The 21,699-nt window shown below is 27.0% G+C and overlaps 1 protein-coding gene across 3 annotated transcripts in view; it reads left to right on the forward strand.

The window, feature by feature from the left end:
- The first annotated feature begins 2,867 nt into the window (after nucleotides 1-2,867).
- Nucleotides 2,868-21,699, forward strand: part of LOC100198652 (tRNA (guanine-N(7)-)-methyltransferase non-catalytic subunit wuho) — a 69,630-nt gene continuing 50,798 nt past the window's right edge. For 2 of the 3 annotated variants that reach the window (XM_065797999.1, XM_065798001.1), the window contains exons 1-2: nucleotides 2,868-3,022; nucleotides 13,611-13,787. In XM_065797999.1, coding sequence (XP_065654071.1) covers nucleotides 2,943-3,022; nucleotides 13,611-13,787 — 257 coding nt within the window. In that variant the 5' untranslated portion in view covers nucleotides 2,868-2,942. The remainder of the gene's footprint in view (nucleotides 3,023-13,610; nucleotides 13,788-21,699) is intronic. The other variant, XM_065798000.1, reaches the window with a different exon arrangement.

The following is a 21,699-nucleotide window of genomic DNA, read 5'->3' on the forward strand; positions in this document are numbered from 1 at the left end:
TCTTGACGTTACGTACCAAAGCCAGAATTATCACCTTGTTCACTCCTGAGTCTTTCTCGTTTCTATTTTGCTCCTCTAATTTTATTTCATTGATAATATTCATTATAATCTAAAAATTAATCACAATTGATTAATAATTCTAATTTTATTTCTTTTATTTGAGTAATATAATGTAGATTAAGTTACTAAACCTTCTGTGAACCCTGTCCTCCGTCAATTCCAACTCTAATAATGACTTTCATAGGATCTAATCCACGTAATTCTTTTTAACACCTAATTGTGAAACACCATACTGTAAACAATGTGATACATTAAATAGTATAGATTTTTTGAAAAAAGAAAATCTAATGTACCGCCGTTTAATTTATGTTATAAAATATTTAGACACCTATACGACCAAGATCTTTTCGTAAATCTCTAAGAATATCACGAACAACATTTTCAGGCAGACCATGATATTTCTTGATATCAAATATTGTATCAGTAGAGACTACTTTATTTTTTAGGAGCTTTGTTTTAGTACTACAGGTAGGAGTGATCCTCCTAAAATTAATAAAATATTGGAGAAAGTTATTATAAATAAATAAGAAAATAAATAAAAATCTACTAGTGGATAATTGTAACGAATTTTCATTCTTAACTAGAAATTTTAAAACAGTTGAGGTTATTTGCTCTGACATCTTTTCATTCTTCGAAAGAATAAGATTCTTAGCATTTTGAACAGCTAATGTTCTCGTGCATGGGTGCCTAATGCCCTTTCCAACTAGTTGAAAACAATCTGTGCAGAATGAGTTTAATCTTTCAATGCAGTTTCAATGAATAATCTCTTAAGTTAAAAATCTTGTGGCTGCGCTTGTCTGATACCATACAACAAATCGGACATAAGCATTGATCTAAAGTTGGAGCAATCCTTCCTACCTTCCTTCCTACCTTCCTACCTTCCTACCTTCCTACCTTCCTACCTTCCTACCTTCCTACCTTCCTACCTTCCTACCTTCCTACTTTCCTACCTTCCTACCTTCCTACCTTCCTACCTTCCTACCTTCCTACCTTCCTACCTTCCTACCAAGTAACTTTCTTCCACTTTTCCAACCCTCTTCTATCATTTTTACATGCTTTCCTTGCTGTGAACAAGGTTGTTTGTATTTTTAGTGAAAAAATTTAATAGATATAATAAAATATTTATAAAATATAATAACCTTTTTGGCATACAGAGCATTTTTGCAACTGCAACAAAGATCAGAGGGAAATCCATTTATATCAAAACTGAATCCTTTGTGTACATAGTCTCAAACTAGTGTCACCAATGATGGCTTACTGCGAAGAGAGTAGTTGTCTGTTTTGTTACAGCAGCAAAAACAAACTAAATCTTTGGACTTGTTATGATTTTTTTTCCTTAAAAGATGAGCCATTTGATATGTAATATTTATCTACTTTTATTGTTATTTAAAATAAATGTTTATTAATAAAAAATGTTATAAAAAGTAGTTATAACTTTTACAAAATAAAATAAAAAAAGTTGTAAAATTTTATACAGTATTTCTAAACAAGTCATCAACCGCTTTAAGAGCTTTATTAGAGAAACTATTTAAGGTATTATTATATATTAAGTTAACCACATTTTGAAGACAAAAAAATGAAATGCCACGTGGCTTTCTATCATTTTTGTAATGAAATTAAGCTTAAATAGTATAATTGATATTGTTTTTTAAACGCTAATTTCTAGATTTCGGAAAATATCAATTTTGGGCTAAGAAAGAACGCCTTCGATTTTATTTTCAACACATTCCAGTTCGTACATATACATATAAATAGAATCTAAAGAAAAACCTCATGTCTTTTGAAATTAAACCTATAACCCCTAAAATCAAGCAGTGAGAAGTCTACGCTTGAAGCTATCAGTTTTCATTTTAGATTTTTGTCTGCCATTGTAAAAGTATCTAATTAAAACAAAATTTTTATGGTAAAAAAAAAAAAAGTGATTATTAGATATACAATATGTACAGAATTAATTTTTTTTCAGTTCATATTTATGTTTTTTATATATGTTTTTTCAAATTGTACATTTGAAAAATATACATTGATATATATATTATTTTATAATATAAAGTAATACAGTCAAAATATAAAATTTACAAAAGAAAAAATTAAGTATACAAAGTATATGCTTATGTAAATGATTAGTTCATTAGATTACACAGGTCAACCAAAAATTTATTGCACGAATTTTGACACTCAAACTTAATTTTAATACGCTTAATTCAAAACTGGCATCAGATTTAATGGCAAGCTACAGACATTTTGCAATAAAAAGTTTTTGATTTTTCAAAATTAAGGTAGTAGGCAAAAGTTTTCAAAGTATTTATGTGATGCTGATTTGAACTCATTTATATATGCTAGGGTATGGTTTATTTATATTTAAACTTTTTACAAATTTAAAACAAAAATACAAAACATAGTAATTTACTTTTCCAAAACGAACCCTTTTTTATGACTTGCATAGGTTAATACTTGCCATATTACTTTGACTCAGTATTTTTTTAAAATTCAACTAAAAGCCCTCCACAAATTATTTAGCTATATGTTTGTAAAATTTAAAACTTTTATCTCAAATATTACTCAAATTATTTATGTTCTTGTAACTGTATGTTTTTTGCATTTTTTTGCTGACTCGGCATTTTTTTGACAAATAAGTGAAAAAATGGTGTTAGTGATATTCAGTTTTTTAACTACTATCGAAAAATGTTTATTAATTTAAGAAAAAGATTTTATTTTGGTAAATAAAATTTGCAGGGTATCACCTAAATTTCCATGAGTCTTAATTTCCCGCTACACCGTGTTTGAATATTATATACGTTTGGTCCGCTTTGTTACTACGTCTAACGAAAACCGTTTTTCGTAGCATGGTACGTAAAAACTAAAGCAAACTTTAACCAAATGAAATGAGTGTTTTCATAAGCAGTAACCGTAAAAATTTATTGGCTATATCAGTGAAAAATAGTTTAAAAATCATTGAGTTAGAGTAAGTAGGTTTTATTCACCCTAACTCTACATTATAATTTGCTTTAAAACATTTATTTTTACTTTCGTTAGATTTTAGTAAAACCAAACCAAACAAATTATGGCCAAACTTTTACAATAATTTGCTGATATTTTATCTGACGATTTTCAAAAAACTGCACTAGCACTATTATTTACCATTCAATAGTAAATAATAGTGTTGATGATAGAAAGTGTTCTATTTTGTACCAAGTTCTGTACAATGTACAGATTTATGTTGAAAATAAAAATCAAGTCTAAAAACAACAGAGTGTCTGACTGGGATTCTTTTCCTGATTTTCTTCATCATGGTCTTTTGGCTGATATCTTTTCTCTTTCTGCTGATAAATGCGCTTCCTATTTAACCTCCTAAATCCAGGCAGGTATTGAAGCTTTCCTGTTTCCTTCTTGTTGGTTTCGAGGTTAGTCTCATTTTGCTCCATGGTTTTCATCTTCTTGTGCAACTGCTTTATCTAATTGTAGTCATTTTTTTTTTTCATTATTTTTTGTTTTCAAGAGAGTTGTTCTTTTTATGAAAAGAACAAATCTCTTGAGAACAAACACCTTTTTATTATTGCAAAATATCAATATAAAAAGGTGCTGTTTGATGCCAAACTCCATTATTCTCAGTTTACTAAATCTTGTATCTTATCTCAGAAATGAGGTTCTAGAGATTAGGAGAATAAGGTAAGTCTAACATTACATCTCTAATTCATGGTCTGATCTTATTACCTCACCCAAGATTAAGGCAGAACTATTTGCAAAGATCTAATATACTTAGTTATACTCATCTTGCCATTTTAGTTAAACAGGTTAACCTATTAATTAGACATCAAAATCACTCTGGCTTCCATTGCTAAAGTTATTTTAATTAAACTCTTCCAAACAACATTCCTGTCATAGTCTATTTCTCAAGTATTTCTCCAGAACTCTCTTCAGTTTTCTCTAAACTTTTTATAAATGCTTGACTAGATCTTTTTTTCCTGCCTGCTGGAAAATAACATCTGTGGTCTCAAGTTTGGAAAATTCTAGAGAACATATTGACCCCTCCAACTATGGTCTGATCAGTTTTCTCTAGGTCTATTGCTCTTGATATATCAAATGCTTTCAATAAATTTTGGGATGCTTGTATTCTCCATTAGCTTGCTTCATATAGTGTATCTAGGCAATTTTTTAAGATTGTTAAGTCATTTCATTCTAAATGCAGATTAAGTTTGTCCTCAAAGGCCAGCACTTTATTTCTAGTCATTTCTATGGTACCACAAGGTTCTATTCTTGGTACTGTATTGTTTCTTTTAATGATTTTCCTAACAATCTTTCATGTAAAGTAGCTATGTTTGTTGGTGGCTCAACTTTATAATCCTGTCTCGGCTATAGTCTTCACTTTTTGCTTAAAACAGACAGCCAATCTTAAACCTGGAGATCAGGTAACAGGTGGGGCTTGTGAATTTCGACTCCATTAAAACTCAGTTATTTATAGCAAACATCTATGGCAATATTTTTGACATACCTATACTAATGAATGGCAACCCTCTGACTGATTCCTCTGCTTTTACTTCTTGGATTATCATTCACTACTGACCTCTTGTGAAAATCATATATATAATCTATTACAAAATTAGCATCTGCTAAGATACTTTCTCTTTATCTAGCTCCCCATTATCTTACTCCTGATCCATTCTCTACCTCTACAAATCCAGCCCTCAGATTTATAGGGTTGGCATTCGGCAATGTCGACTTAAAAATGCTTGAGGTCGGCAAAAAATCACTGACCTCTTTTCTATGTTTATGGTAACCCTTTTGTGTTGAAATTTTTTTGCCGACCTTTAACAGTATAAGGTTAGCAATTTTTTTCTGACCTCATTTTTCCTAATTCCTTGGGTTGTAAATCTCTTATTTGTCTCTGCATGGAAACCTGTTGTCGAATTTGGGCTTGTTCTTCTAATAATACTCTTTCTCTTCTAGACAAGGTTCAAAAATAAATTGTTAACATAGTTGGATCTATCTATGCTCATTCTTCCAACCATAGTTGGAAGATGGAGCAGGCTTATTGAGCTACTTTCCCAACGTTGTAATGTATACTTTTATGATCACTGTTCAAATGAGCTATTATCTTTAATTCCATTTACCAAAACTTATTCTTGCTTGACTTGTCATTCAATAAAGTTGCATTTTTTTACTGTATCTGTCTTTTCATGCTCTAAAAACTTTTATTAATCTTTTTTTTTATTACACTTCAGTTCTTTGGAATTTTCTCTCATCTTCATTTCCTGACTCATACAATATTAAACTTTTTAAATCTTAAATCTATATGTATATATATGTATATATATGTATATATATATATATATATATATATATATATATATATATATATATATATATATATATATATATATATATATATATATATATATATTAATTCACAAAACAAAGAACTAAAGTATCACTTACAGGGACAGATTTTACAAAAAAAAATACTTATGGGGACATTAGCATTATTGGGGACATTTTTGTGTACCCATTAATTTTTTGTCCTCATTAACATCGTTTTTTTGTGAAAAAAATGTCCCCATAAGCAACTTTTATAGAGAGCAAAATGTACATACATTGACTATCAAATTATCTGACTCGCAAGGGAGTGCTGCTACATCGACTGAGGGTTTTATTAGGGTCAGCATCAAGGTCAGGCATAGGGTTAGAGTTATGACAGGGTTTAAGTATTGCTATATTACTGTAATTAATTGTTTTTGTAAATAGATAAAAATAAAAATGAAATATAATATATAATAAATAAATAAAAATAACAAAAAGAAATATAAAAAATATATTATTATAATAAAATAATAAATTTAAATATGTATAAACTAAAATAGAAATAAAATAAAAGTTAAAAGAATATATAAATATGATAAAAATAGTATAAAATTGCGTAGAGCGATTTATGTATGCCTTAAACAATTTTAGGTAAGCAGTAAGCAATTTTGGTTAGGCAACTTTTTATCATTTTTTAACTTTTAAATTATTCTATAAGCGGTATGATAAAAGAAGTAATTAATTTTTAAAAAATCACATTTACTTTTGAATGACGATTATGTTAAAGTATTTCTTACCAAAGTTTGAATGACAATTATGTTAGATAAAAGAGCTAATGCTAATGGAAAAAACTCAAATAAAATTAAAATTTTGTTTTTATTTTATTGTAATGATTGATTTTTTCACTTGGAAAATGCCCAACTTTAAGTTTGAAGCAAAGATCATAATAAAATAATTTATCTTTGGTTTTAAAATTGAAAAAGTATGATTTAATTTAAAACTAATTTTAAAAAAATTTAATTTTATTCTGATAAAAAAAGTATAAAATATAATTTAATTTTGATTTAAAAAATATATAATTTAATTTTGATTTAAAAAATATATTTAAGTTAATTAAAATATATTTAAGTTTATTAAATTTTATTAAAATGCTAGGATTTAACTTAACTGTAAAAGTTATTTAAAAGTATTACTAAATATTTTTCAATATTTAAATTTCATTTATTCTTCAAAAAAAATTAGCTCATTTTTATTGCAATTGTTTTTTTGGTTTTCCTTCCTAAACATTTTTTTATTACTCAAAATTAAATTTTAAATAAATAGCTGTATCAAAAGTTTGCACAAAACGTAAGTTTCTTTTATTGCAAATTAAATCCCACAATTATTTTTTAATAAATGATATATACAGCAATTTAATTTTAATAAATGACGTTAGGAAAAATAATTTTTCACAACAAAATCATTAATAAAATAATAAACTAAATAAAGTAAATACATTAACATACTTTTTTTATTTGCTACTTTCTAAATTTTTCCATAAGAACACTGAATTAATAAAAAAAAAAATTTAAAAACGTAACAGTAATTTTTCCTTCTATAAAAGATAACAAAAAAAGAATTTCTTGGCCCAATAGAATTCTGCTTGCATAAAGCATGGATTTGAAAATAGAATTTTTTTTTGATTTACTAGTTTTTAAATAAAAAATCATTTGTGCAAAGCCACAATTAAAAATTTAAGAAATAATCATTTAAAAATTCATAAGTTTTAACATATTTTAATTCATTTATGCATATGTTGAGAAAAGAAAAAAATTTGTTGATATCAAACATTTTTAAAAATGTGATTATTTAATATTTAAAAAAAAAATATTCTTTTAAAGTAATAATAATAAAAAAGAAGTTAAATAATGTTTAACTCATTTTGTGGTAATAAATATTATTGGAGTAATTTAAAAAAGTTAATGTCTTTAAAAAATAAAGAGAATTTTATGGCATCAAATTCACATTAAGCTATTGTGTTGAACAATTTTTATTTAAAATAAGGCTTTTATATATATATATATATATATATATATATATATATATATATATATATATATATATATATATATATATATATATATATATATATATATATATATATATATATATACCTAAAGGTGCTCATTTTTAACTATTTGTGAACATTTTAGAACATTTGTGGTCGATAGTAAGGCCCTGGTTACTTACTATCAGCCACAAATGTTCTAACGGTACATCACTGATAATAACAAAGGTTAAACCATGGTTAAATTACTTAACTACAAGCATTGACTACCTTTTTTTTATACTTAATATCCTCTGAACCAATAACAAATTTCCTTTCACCTTCTTAATCTTCCAGAAATTTTAAGTCTTCAATATTGTTTTTTAACGATCTTATTTTATCTAAACTTAAATCAGTTAACACATCAAAGTCAGCTTTAATCCACAGTCTCTTGATTTTAGACAAAATACATTCACATCAACTATCTGAGTATCTCTAAAAATTATTTTTAGCGGTCAAGCAATAATATTCAATATTGACACAGGTTTAAATTGTTGTTTATATATTAAATGTTAAAGAATATTCAAGCTTGTTGGAAGCTGTGCATCTAAACAGAAAGATTTAGACATTTTTAAATATTTTAGAAACCAGTAATTTAATAATGTACATGTATGCATGTGTGCATGTATGATTGTATGTATATATAATTGTCGAATTAATAGGACTAAAAAAATAAAATAAACTTTAATTATTAATATAAAAATAATTACATCTATAAATAAAGACTCAATTAAAGTCTTTATTTATAGATGTAATTATAGATAAAATAAATCTTATAATTAAACCTCAATTATTTTAGTTTTTAAAAAATTTCTTTTTAAAAAAACTATTTAAACTTTTAAAAACTCTTTGATATTTCTAAAAAATAACTCCAAAAAACTTGTTTCTTCCTCACTAACAAAATGCAGAGAAAAATGTGGCACAGATTTTCAGCCCATAATTCAGCTTCATAGAATATTATTTCTAGCTTAGTTGTGCCACTTTGTTTGAGAAGAGGATGTCAGGTGCAGATTTAAAATTATCCTTGTTGATGAATGGCCACATAGTTTGAAATCATTTAATGAATGCTGGATCTTCTTGACTTTTCTCATAGGATTTTGCTTGTGTGTCCTTGATAGTGGCTATGTAACACTTCCTGTTATCTCCTAATGAATATACAGCTCTAAAACTTATTTAAATAATTCTGAGGCCGGTTGGTAGTAAGGTTTCCCGAACTGTGGTAGCTCTCAGAGAGGCTGATTCCATCAACAGCTGCATAATATCAGGGTATTAATAGTGTCATGTTGTGCATGGATGTTGCCCCAGTTAATGCTTTTGGTGTGCATTGTCGAGGCCACATAAAGAGCCCTGTGTTACAACGAAGGGTTAATAAACAGGACCAAGAAAATTGCGTAGCTCATTGCTTGGGAGGCCGTGCTCTATGAATAAGTCAAGTTCTCTTTAAACTTAAGTTATGCCAGAAGTAAATCAAAATATTAAACATAAAAAACCATCCCCATTACCTAACTGTTTTAATATATCTTTTACTAATATTCATGGTCTGCAAACCAACCTTCTATCAGTTGAATCTTACCTCTCACAAAATAAACCAGACTTGCTTGCTTTTAGGGGTATACGTACACATCAATTTATCTATTTATCATAAAATTAGGTTTGAATCCTTTGACCATTCCTTTATGTGCTTCCGCTTAGCACCTCTTCACTCTATACCTTTCTCTTTGTTCTTTATTGTTCTCCTTCTTCCCAATACTGCACTCTTTTAGATATAATTTCTGATGATATTGACCATTCTCTCTCTCTTAACCCCTCTGCCAATATTGTTGTTATTGGTGACTTTAATGCTCATCACACTGAATGGCTTGGCTTTAGGGTAGAAATGGCTTGGCTCTAATGCCACTGACCCTGCTGTTACTAAAGCCTATAACTTCCGCATCCCTCAATCTCTTACTCAGATAGTTAACTTTGTGACTTGTTGTCCTGACAACCCTAATCATTTACTTTCACTCCCTAATTTATGTCTGGTCTTTAATCCTTGCTGTGTTCAGTTTCTCCTTTTTCTCTCTTAGGTGGTTCTGACCATGCGAAGACCATCTCTTTAAATCTTTCTTTTTCTCTTGTGCAGCTGCTATATCTAATCGTAATTATTTTTTTCATCTTTTTCAAAAGAACAACTCTCTTGAGAACAAACTGCTATTTATTATTGCAAGAAATCAATGTAAAAAGGTGCTGTCAGATGATAAGTTCCATTATTTTCAGTTTACTAAATCACATATCTTATCTTAAAAGTTAGGCTCTAGAGGCTTTTCGAAAATCTTCAACAGCGTTGTTAACAAAGGAAGGTCTAACATTCCATCTCTCATTCATGGGCCTAATCTTATGACCTCTCCCAAGGACAAGGCTGAACTATTTGCAAAGAATTTTTCTTCTAATTTTACTCTTGAATCTTATGGCCGTTCTCTTTCTTTCATTCCAATTAAACAGGTTAACCCATTGTTAGGCATTCAAATTGCTCCAGCTTCCATTGCTAAAGTCGTATCTTGATTAAACTCTTCTACGGCTTGTGGTCCAGACAACATTCCTGTCACAGTTTTACAAAATTGTTCTCCAGAACTCTCTTCAGTTGTTTCTAAACTATTTAATAAATGCTTGGTTGAGTCTTGGTTTTCCTGCCTGCTGGAAAATAGCATCTGTTGTTCCAATTTTCAAAAATTGCGGTGAACATTCTGACCCCGCCAATTATTGTCCAATCAGTCTTTTTTCTGTTATAAGCAAGGTCTTTAAGTCTTTGATAAACAAATTTCTTTCATCCCATCGTGAGTCAAATAACTTGCTGTTAGACAGTTAATACGGTTTTCAATCTTCTCACTCTATGGCTGACTTGCTTACTGTTGTGACTGAAAGGTTTTATCATGCATTAGATAGAGGTGCAGAGGCTAGGGCTATTGCTCTTGACATGACTAAGGCTTTCGACAAATTTTGGCATGTTAGTCTTCTTCAAGTCTTCATAAGTTTGTTTCATATGGTGTATCTTGGAAAGTTTTTGAGATTATCAAATCGTTTCTTTCTAACTGACTTGTCATTCATCAAAGTCTCATTCTTTTACTGTATCTGTTCCTGCATGATCCATAAACTTTTATTATTCTAGTTTTTTTCCCCACACTTCAACCCTTTAGAACTTTTCCCATCTTTATGTTTTCCTGACTCATACAACCTTCAACTTTTTAAGTCTTCTGTCAACCATTTTCTTGCTCCATAACTCTTTTCTTTTTTTTCTAGTAACTCCCAACTTAATAATGGTTGCTTGCAGCCTTTTCGGGAGTGAATCAGAATTTTAAAAAAAGTAATCTAACATTACTGATTATTTTGGTTAGTTATTTCTATTTCTACTATTTGGAAAAATAAAAGTTAATTTTAAGGTATTAAGTTTTTAATTGCTAGATATTAAGATGAGGTATTAGAAAAAAGAAAGAAAAAGATCCTCAAAACGCATATACATATCATGTATATACATACAGATCGGTATGCCTAAAAAACTTTTAGATACACCACTGTGTTTATATATATATATATATATATATATATATATATATATATATATATATATATATATATATAAAAACAGTGATGGCACTAAGTCATGACCACACGCATATTTTGATCTCTCTAGTAGTGTACTTAAGCAATAATAACTAATTTTTGTAACGATTTTTATTCAGAAACCTTACTAAAAATCTAGTTATCCATGTGGCGTGTTATTAGCAACCAAATATCATTAGTTTTGTTACTATGATTACTGTAATTTTTGTTAAATACTGTTCTGTGTTGATTTGATCAGAAGTTGTTGATATCAGTTTGGTAAGTTTAAGATTTTTCTAGCATTGTTTTAGTAGATATTTACTTGAAATTAATGTATTATCACTCGACTACATATCGTTCCGAAATGTGGAGCTAATATTAAAATAAATTAATTAGATTTAATTATAATTATAATTAGCAGTGCTAATTAGGATTAATTAACCTTAATTAGCTATAATTAAGAATTTTTTGGAACTTTTTAAGTTTTATTGTGTTTTTAAACATTTGTTGTTGTTAAATAATGATTGAAATCATGTTTTCTTTCATTAAACAAACATTTTATTATTTTTGTATTATATTTTGTTTTTGCAGAACATGGTGTATGCCATGTATCAGACGCTATCAACTGAGCAACGACTGAAGATCATTGTTATTATTAAGCAAGGCATTTCTTACAGAGATATTGCTGAGCAAATGAAAATTGGACTGTCAACTGTTACCAGAACAGCCAGAAAAAAGAAAGACACCGGTACAGTGGCAGACTTAGAGCGTGTTGGATGACCTCGTAAAACTACTGCAAAGCAGGATCGGCTTTTGGTTTGGGCAAGTTTGTCCAATCGTTTTGCCACGGCTTCAGGTTTTGCAAGCTACATGGGGAAAAACCATGAAGTTCATCTGGCAGCAAGGACAGTTAGAAAATGCCTGCAGCAAGCTGGTTTGAATGGGAGATTTGCTGCGAAGAAGCCTTTATTGCGACCTGATAACATCGCAAAAAGAAGAGCATTCACGAAGATGCACAAAACCTGGACTGTTGCACAATGGAATAAAGTATTATGGAGTGATGAAAGTACCTTTACTGTTTTCTGTGGAGCTAAAAGAGTTTATGTGAGGAGAAGCGTTGGTAATCGATTTAGTCCTGTATGTAGCTTCCACAGTAAAGCATGGAGGAGGCTCTCTTATGGTATGGGGTTGCATATCAGGATCAGGTGTTGGTCATTTATATCGTTGTATGGGCTAAACCAGGATAAATATTTGGAAATATTAAAAACACAAATGAAACCATCACCAAGCAAACTATTTGGTAAAAACAAACCATTTTTCTTTCAACAGGACAATGCTCCTTGCCACAAAGCTAAGAAAGTAATGGAATATCTCAAACATGCTCATACCAATGCTATTGAATGGCCTCCACAAAGTCCTGACCTGAACCCCATTGAAAATTTGAGCTCTATAGAAATGTACAGAAAACCAAACCCAGCAATCTGGTCGATTTGTGGCAACATTTGCAAGCTGCATGGCTAGCAAACCCTGTTGACACCATCCAAAAGCTGTTACAGTCTATGCTAAGTCGTGTACAGGCCATGCTCGATGCACATGGAGGGCATATTTCTTATGTTTTATTAGTGGCGCTTATTACTGACAATCCAAAGTCATTTTTATTTCAATGTGGTACTGTTTTATTTTATATTGTGCCAAAAATGAATTAAATTCTCTTGTTTTTTAACTGTGGTCATGACTTTGTGCCACCACTGTATATATATATATATATATATATATATATATATATATATATATATATATATATATATATATATATATATATATATATATATTTCATCCTATATCTAAGGATATAGAATGAAACATAAAAAGTTCTATTCTCATCTCTATTTCTAAAGTTTAAAAAAATGACCCAAACTAATGGCTATACCAGCATGTTATGACTCTGGCAATGTATACATTTTATTCTAATTTTTTTTTTCAACAATGAATGCTTTTGTTTAACAAATGCTAGTTGTCATCAACATATTTTTTAATAGCACACCATTTATTATTTAATAAACATAGCTGCCTGCTTATACGTTTACTGTACAGATATAACTACTTAAATGTTCAAGCAGATTCAAATTTAGCAAGCTGAAATATCAAATTCCAACAGTTTTAACTGAAACATTCAGACTTATTTTTTAAATTGTTTTATTTGGTACTTATTCATATTTCTCTTCATATACACCTATTTGGTTCTTATTCTCCTTTCTCTTTATATACACCTATTTGGTTCATATTCACATTTCTCTTTATATACACCTACTTCATGGGTGCATATAAAGGGAAAACAGCTGCACTTATCTCAAATTTCAATCATCCTGAAACTACAAAAAGTCAGATGTTGGATTTAAAAAAAAGGAAAATCCTAATTTTAATTAAGCAATAGCAGAATAAGATCATAATTTTGAGATACTTTCAGGCGCCATTTTTTGTCAAACAAAGTTCAAGGTTTAAAGTTTAAGACCAGACAACAGGACTTTTCGATTTTCAAATATATTTTACAGTTAAAGTAAAGAAATTTTTATACTTTTTCATTTGTTTTTAGAAAAAATGAAGCAATACTCAGCTATGTAAATCAACTAACAAATGTTAAAGAAGAACAGAATGAAGTTGATATTATAGCCCATAAATTTTCTCCTGATAGTTGTTATTTTGCTGCAATTACTGGAAATAAAAAGCTTTTTGTTTGGAAAATGGCAGACAAGAAAGTTTGTTGTACCATGTAATTTTGAAAATATTTTAAATCTCTCTTTTTTTTTATTATTATTATTATAAACTTATATTTATAATTAGAAAAAAGAAAAAAAATTGCTTGTCACTTACAAAAAGTTCAAATTTTAATGAAGAATTAAATAAAAGGGTTTAAAAAAATGGAAGGGTTTTTTAAATATGAAAAGGTTTTTAAAAAAAATATGTTTTGTGAAATTAAACAAGAATAATAAATTGGACACCAATCAGCTTTCATTTGGAAATTGAAAATGAACAATTTAATATGTGAATAAATCTGTTACCTAAAAAATTTTCAAGATATAAATAGGGAGTTTTAGTCATGCAAAAAACTTTTTTTTTATCTCTCATTATTATAAAGATAGTCAGATTTATGACTAATTTATTTATATTATATTGATTTATAATTTATGACTGATAACCTGAGACTTTATCACCTCAATATCATGTTTTGCTTGTCTGTATATATGTGTTTATATATATATATATATGTGTGTGTATATATATATATATATATATGTGTGTATATATGTATATATATATATATATATATATATATATATATATATATATATATATATATATATATATATAGTTTGTTGCATTTGGCAAGAGCGGAAGGAATAAAATGATTCTTACGCCAACACATACGTCACTTTTAATTACCTTTGACTTTCGTCCAACATTTGCGTGTTGTCAGAAAGTTTAAACCATTAATTTAATTACAAATTAATCATTTTTTAAAAAAATTACAAAAATGCAAATTTAATTGACCAGAATGTTTTTAAAAATATTCTAAATGTTTTTAAAAATATAAACAATGTTTTTATTTTTAATTTTTTTAATAAAATGTTTTTTATTTTAATTTTTTTTACTGTAAATCATGCGCGGAGTGTTGCTACATCGACTATCTAATAGCCTGACTCGCAATGGAGTGCTGCTACATCTACTATCTTTTAGCCTGACCCGCAAGGGAGTGTTGCTACATCGACTGAGGGTTTGGTTGGGGCAGGCAGTCTATCAATTAATAAAAAAAAAAAAATTCCGGTTTTGCATTTTAATTTTTACTTTTTGTCAACAAAATATGGAAAAACTTTCTGACAACATATAAGAGTTCTATATAGATAGATAGATAGATAGATAGATATAGATATAGATACTAAGTGCCAAAATAATTTTCATTAGCAAAAATACAAAATAATAAAAAAGTACAGAATATTTTTGATTGGTGGAATAAAAGTAGTTTGCAATAATTTTTTTTTTTCTGACTTATTAGTCAAAAGAAAAAAAATTGAACTAGTTAATTAAATTTTAAAGAATTTTTATTAATTAATTGAATTTTTTTTTAATAAGATGTATTTGAAATAATAACTAGAAATGTTAACTTTTTTTCTAAATTCAAGTTCAATTAATTGATATAGTAGTAAGCAAAATAGTTATTAAATTTTGACATCATTGAATGTCAAAACAATGTAATAGTTTTCGTTTTAAGTGTTAAAATTGATTAAATAGAAGTTATAAAATAAATTATAATCGTGAAATAAAGACTGACTAAATAAAATAGACAATTCTATTTAATTTATTTTATTTAATAAGAAATTATAATATGAATCATCTGCGAAGAAAAAAGTAAAAATTTTAAATTTTTTTCAATGAATGATTTTCTTTTCATATTACTTTCAATCACCCAAAACAAATAATAGTTTTTTAACAAAAGTAATATTTCTATCTATTAACTCTTTTTAAATGCAATTTTCTAAAAAAAAAGTAGCGTTTCTCGCTAGGAAAAAAAGTATAATTTTTTAAAAAGATATCAGTATTTAAATTACAAGCTAAAAAAAAAAGTTTTACTTTTTTGTTAGAGGTTGTTTTAGTTAAAAGTAAAGATTTAATTTTTTTTTTTTGAGAGCAGGCTGTTAAAAAGGTTATTAAAGGTTAAAGGAGAGCAGGTTGTTAAAAAGGTTGTTAAAGATTATTAGCAGGTTGTTAAAAAGGTATTGTTTGTTTTGGGCAATTTAAAATGATATGGTAAAACTGCTGTATGGAGAAGTAAAAAAAGTTCATTGAGACTTAAAAGATTATTCTTAAATTTTTTTTTTTTTTAAATCAGTATTTTATTGTGGATTATCAGGCTTTATAACAATATGACCTAATAAAGTATCATGTAAATTTCAAAAAAGTGTAATGCATAAAGTGCTGTGGTTACAATATATATTGAATATATTTGAAATATATTTAATATATGTATATTAGATATATATTGAATCTCTCTCTATATATATATATACATATATATGTATATATATATATATATATATATATATATATATATATATATATATATATATATATATATATATATATATATATATATATTTATTAGATATGTTAGGGTTCTCACTTGGCATGCAAAACATGCAAAGCACTCATCTGTTTATATGGGCATGCAAAGCATGTTAAAACATGCATTTTTGTTAAATAATGATGCAAAAATATTGAGAATCAATTTTTAGATTAAGCTTTTTTCAAAATTAGAAGTTTTTAGTTTATTTTTAATTTTTTATAAGATTTTAAAAAGAAATCATCTATTAAATATTTATGTTTTAGTTTTTTTATTTATGTTTTTTTATTATTCATAAAAATATATTTTTCAGAAAAATTTATTCTATTTAAAATCTGTTTATGTTTGAAAATATATTAGTTAAGGTATTTTAAAGGTTATATTTTTGAATATTTACTATTTTACTAGTTTACTATTAGTTAGAATATATGAATGGGTAAGATCACTTACTAAACATTTTGGGAAAGCAGATTCAAATGGCATTCAGCTGTGAACCACAGTTCAAGTTTAGTTTATTGCAGTTATTGTAAGATTTATTTTAGTATATCTTCCAGTGGAAATAGTCAACTAAAGCATGGTAAAGGTAAAAAACATATTAGCTTATAAAAAACATATTAACATATTATTAAAGATCTTAGTAAAATATATAACAATCAAAAGCAGTTCAAGGATTATTCAGACTTTTGATGTTGGATGTTCTAATGTCTATATAGATGATCAAGTTTCTCATGCTGAAATTATGCAAACTTTACATGTTGTAAATTGTAATTATAGTTTTAAATTAACAGAAAATGATATTGGAAGATTTAGCTCAATGTTTTCTTTAATCGGACAAAAAAGGAAAAATAGTAGCATCATATTGTGGTTCTCTTTATATTGGTCATTGTGACCACAATTAGTTGTTTATTATTTTGAAACTGACTTAGAGTTGGATTCTTTTACATGTGAACCTAATGTTAACAAAGCTTTTAAAATGAAGTTATCATTGGATATAAAGAAAAAATCTGGCAATATATTTCTTAAGTTTTGTAACCTTCATAAAGCTCATCCAGGTTTTAGAAAAGGTTTTAAAAAGCTTACCTTAGATTTTGATGAATTTTTTATTGATCTTCACTTTTTTTAAAAAACTGTCTAGCGCCAGGTGTGAAGATTATGCTTATTTAGTTATAGTAACTAATTAGGTTGCTGAGTTTGCTAAAAAACATGTTGAAACTCAATGACTTTGATATAAACTCATAAAATGAAGACCTCTTGATAAGGCTTTATTCAACAATAATATAAAGATACAAGAATTGAAATATATATTACTAAATTATATATATATAACTTTTTTTTTTTTTTTTTAAACACCTTCACTTCCAACAAGGCTGCAAGCAACCACTAATTAAAGTTGGAAGTTACTGGAAGAGAAAAGATGAAGATTGTAGAGCAAGATAACAATTGACAGGCGACTCAAAAGATTCCAAATTATATGAATCAGGAAAGCAAGATGAAGGATGCGAATTCCAAAGAATTTATGTTCGAAAAAAAAAACTAGACGAATAATAGTTTTTGGAGCACTTAATTTAATTACAAATAAATCTTTTTTTTAAAAAACCACAAAAACGCAAATTTAATTGACCGGAATGTTTTAAAAACATTCTGAATGTTTTTAACAATATAAACAATGTTTTTATTTTTATTTTTTTTAATAAAATGTTTTTATTTTTAATTTTTTTAATAAAATGTTTTTATTTTTATTTTTTTTTACTGTAAATCATGCGGAGAGATAGATAGTAGTGAACACTAGTTCACTACTATCTATCGCTTCTTCCACCCAACATCAAACCTCATATAGATCTAATGCTTTTAATGCTTGTTACTTAAATGATATAAATAATCCATCAAAATTAAAGCAAATTGATTATTATTGGAGTCAACTCTTTTATATTTACATTGTTTAAAGTGTGATTGTATGCGCAAGGCATTATGGGATGTCCTGGTAGTATAAAAATAAGTTCACAACAACAAACTTGGTTGAAACTCTGCAAAGGCAATTAACTGCACAAATACGAGTGGAATTGCTAATGAAAATTATTAAGTTATTTCAATGATTAACTCACTATTAAAATCTGAAAGTTGTATATTGTTCTTATTTCTACGGGTGCAAGAGGAGATCTTGATGGAAAACTTATTGAAATTCTAAACAATGATTATTGTATCAATCATTTTGAAAGTTCAATTTTTATTTAAAAACACTGGGTGAAAATGTCTTCTCCATAATGCCATTTCTACAGTATTTAAGTCTCATGGCATCACATTCAGAGGCTGTATGAGATAAAAAGACGTAAATGCAGTTCTATCCGTCTTGCACCAAATTCTTAGATTTTTTGAATTGAATATTACTGCCAACTATTATACTGACTTCTTATTGACCAACCAATTTGTTGATAAAAATAATACTCTTTTTAATCTAATGAGTTGAAAAAAGTTTTGTTGATAAACCTGCTTGATGTAATGTAACAACAATAGAAAATAAGATTTTAAAATCTCTATCTCATTAGAGATTAAATATTACAATAATTAGTATACTGAAATTGTGTCAGGAGCTTCTCTTGGAAAAGTTTAGCTGTATTTTCAAGTCTCACTTTAAGCAAGATTTTAACATGCTTTTTACTTAAAATAAAAAAAAAGTTTGCATATTTGTCAGAACAAGAGTTTTTTCTCACAGAGCACCTCGGAAGAGCATTTAACAAAGAAGTTTCAGCCTTCTTCCTTACTAATGTCACTTATTAGGCTAAAACCGGCGTAAAACCTCTGAGTTCTGAGCAAGAACTCTAACCACTGCGCCACGGCTACACAAATTTAATATTACATTGTAATATTGCTGCACTTTTGAACACTATCATTTAAGAAACCTATATTCGAATTAGAAATAATTCTAATTGGAAATTTTTTTAAATAATATCAAAATGGTATAAAAAAAGAAGATTAGTTCTATAAATAGTTTATAAAATAAATTAAGAGCATTCAGTTACTGACATTATTTGGGATATTGAAAACAACGTATTTATTTGTTTTAAAATGTTATACTACCAGAGCATCCCACAATCCTCTGTAAACAAATTACATGTTTTTATGCAAGTCGACAGCGCTTGGTTTTACCTTTATTAATACTTATTTGAGTTATTTAAATGAAAAAAATCTTTGGTTTGTTGAAGTTTTTACTTACACTTCTTACATTTATACATATTGCTTTATTTTCATCAGGTTAAATTTTTAAAATGCTGCCAAGTATTTACATTTAAATATTTTAAAATATTTTCGACTTATAAAATGCTATTACAGTTTAGGAAGGGGTTTCAGGTATATGTGATCATTTATGACAGGAGGGAAGGGGTTAGGAATTTACTAATATTAGGGTGACATGCTTTTTGGATGACCCCTGAATTGCATTTGCAAACAATTTGTTTTACTAAAACAAAAATAAAAAATGTTCTTACTGATATTTTTTAAATTATGAGAATAGCAAATAAGTTTTTTTAAATGTTTAAATAAAAATATTTATATAATTCTTATTTTTATTTATTTATGTATATTTATATGTAAACCAAAATAAGAATACATGAACAAATAAAAAAACGATAATATAAATAATTTTAATTAAATATTAAAAAAAAAAAAAAATTTGTTTTTATAAATTCTCCTAATATAAAAAGTTTCAGTTAAAAGCTTGTCAAACCAACTCAACAAAATAAGAATTATGTAATGACATAATTTATTTGTAAACAAAAATTTAACGAAAATTGTCAGAAATTTAGTAAATGTGTGTAGTCTTAACTTACACAAATTTAAAATAAAAATGTGCTTTACATTCTTTCACATATATTATTATAAATCTTATGTTTTTTAACTAAATTTTAGAAAAAACAAAACTCTATGTTTTTGTTAACTTACATGAATATTGTAAAAGTTGTTTCATTATTTTTTTTGAAATATAGATATTTTATAAATTATAAAATCTGACCTACAACAATTTAAACATGTTGGCTCCATTTTCACACTGAATTAATTCCAATTATGCTAATAAATTCATGGTTAAAATAACATTTTACAGTGAAAATATTTTTATCATGCGACAATCAGAAAAACCCTCTCTTTCTGTCTCTTTTTTTTAATAAATTAATTTTAGTACTAAAGTTATATTTTAAATAAACTTTCATTTATCTACATCAATACTCATTTGCTAAAACTTGACAAAAAAGAGAATAAAATTAGACTACTTTTTTATTTTCCGCCATGGAATTGCCCATATACAATTAAGAAAAATTAGGATGACCTCAAGCTGTTAGAAGTCAGCAAAAAAATTTGACATAAAGGGGTTACCATAAAACATAAAAACAAAGTCTGCAATTTTTTGCCAACCTCAAACACCTTTAGGTCGGTATTGCCAAATGCCGACCCTGATTTTGAGGGCTATATATAAATATATATATATATATAGATAGATAGATATACTCTTGCATGGTTGTCTTTAAGTTTTTACCATAAAATGTCAGTTTTAGGTTTTTTTTTTTTAATTTTAAAGACCGGGAAAAAAAATTTTTTTTTAATTATTTGATAAACTGCCTGCCCAAACCCTCAGCCGATGTAGCAGCACTCTGTTGCTAGTCAGGCTATAAGATTGTTGATGTAGCATCACTCTGCGCATGTTTTACAGTTAAAAAATAAAAGTATAAACATTCAGAATGCTTTTATTGTTAAAAAATAAAATCATTCAGAATGTTTTTCAAAATCTAGTCTTTTAATTTTTGTGTTTTAAGTTTTGTGGTTTAATTACTTCCTGCAATTAAATTAATGTGTTTTGACATAGTTTAACTTTAATTTTGTCAGCTTTAATACCACAAACAAGCAAAGAGCCATTTTTTACCACAAACATGTTTCCTTAGCCGTAAACTGTAGGAACATATATATATATGTATATATATATATATATATATTTATATATATATTTATATATATATATATAGATATATATATATATATATATATATATATATATATATATATATATATATATATATATATATATATATATATAGATATATATATATATAAATAAATTAGTTGAAAATCACTTAACAGAAATTTGTTAATTTACACTGTGTTCCAACTACAAAGACTTGTCAGAAATGAAAATTTCTGATGAGAATAAAGTTTTTCATTTTTGTGCGTGATTTTTATGTTTAGCAATTAAAAGCAAAAAATATTATTATCATATTTTAGACTACTTGAGTAAGTTAAATTGATATATTTTGATAAATTTTTTTTTTTATGTAATAATATTGCTACAATTTAAAAATAAACAACAATTTTCAAAATGCTATCCTTTACCTAGAAATAATTGATGACTGCCATTTCTCATCGAAAATATATTAAATATCAGTCGTAGAAGTATAATATTTCACTTAAAATACTCAAAAGCAATTTATTTTCTTAAAAATATCTACATGAAGTTAACAAATTTGCAACGTGCATGATCATTTATGAACTGCATTTAAACGATTGCTGTAACTCTATGATACAT

This window comes from Hydra vulgaris, chromosome 05 (assembly GCF_038396675.1).
Source record: "Hydra vulgaris chromosome 05, alternate assembly HydraT2T_AEP".
NCBI lineage: Eukaryota > Metazoa > Cnidaria > Hydrozoa > Anthoathecata > Hydridae > Hydra > Hydra vulgaris.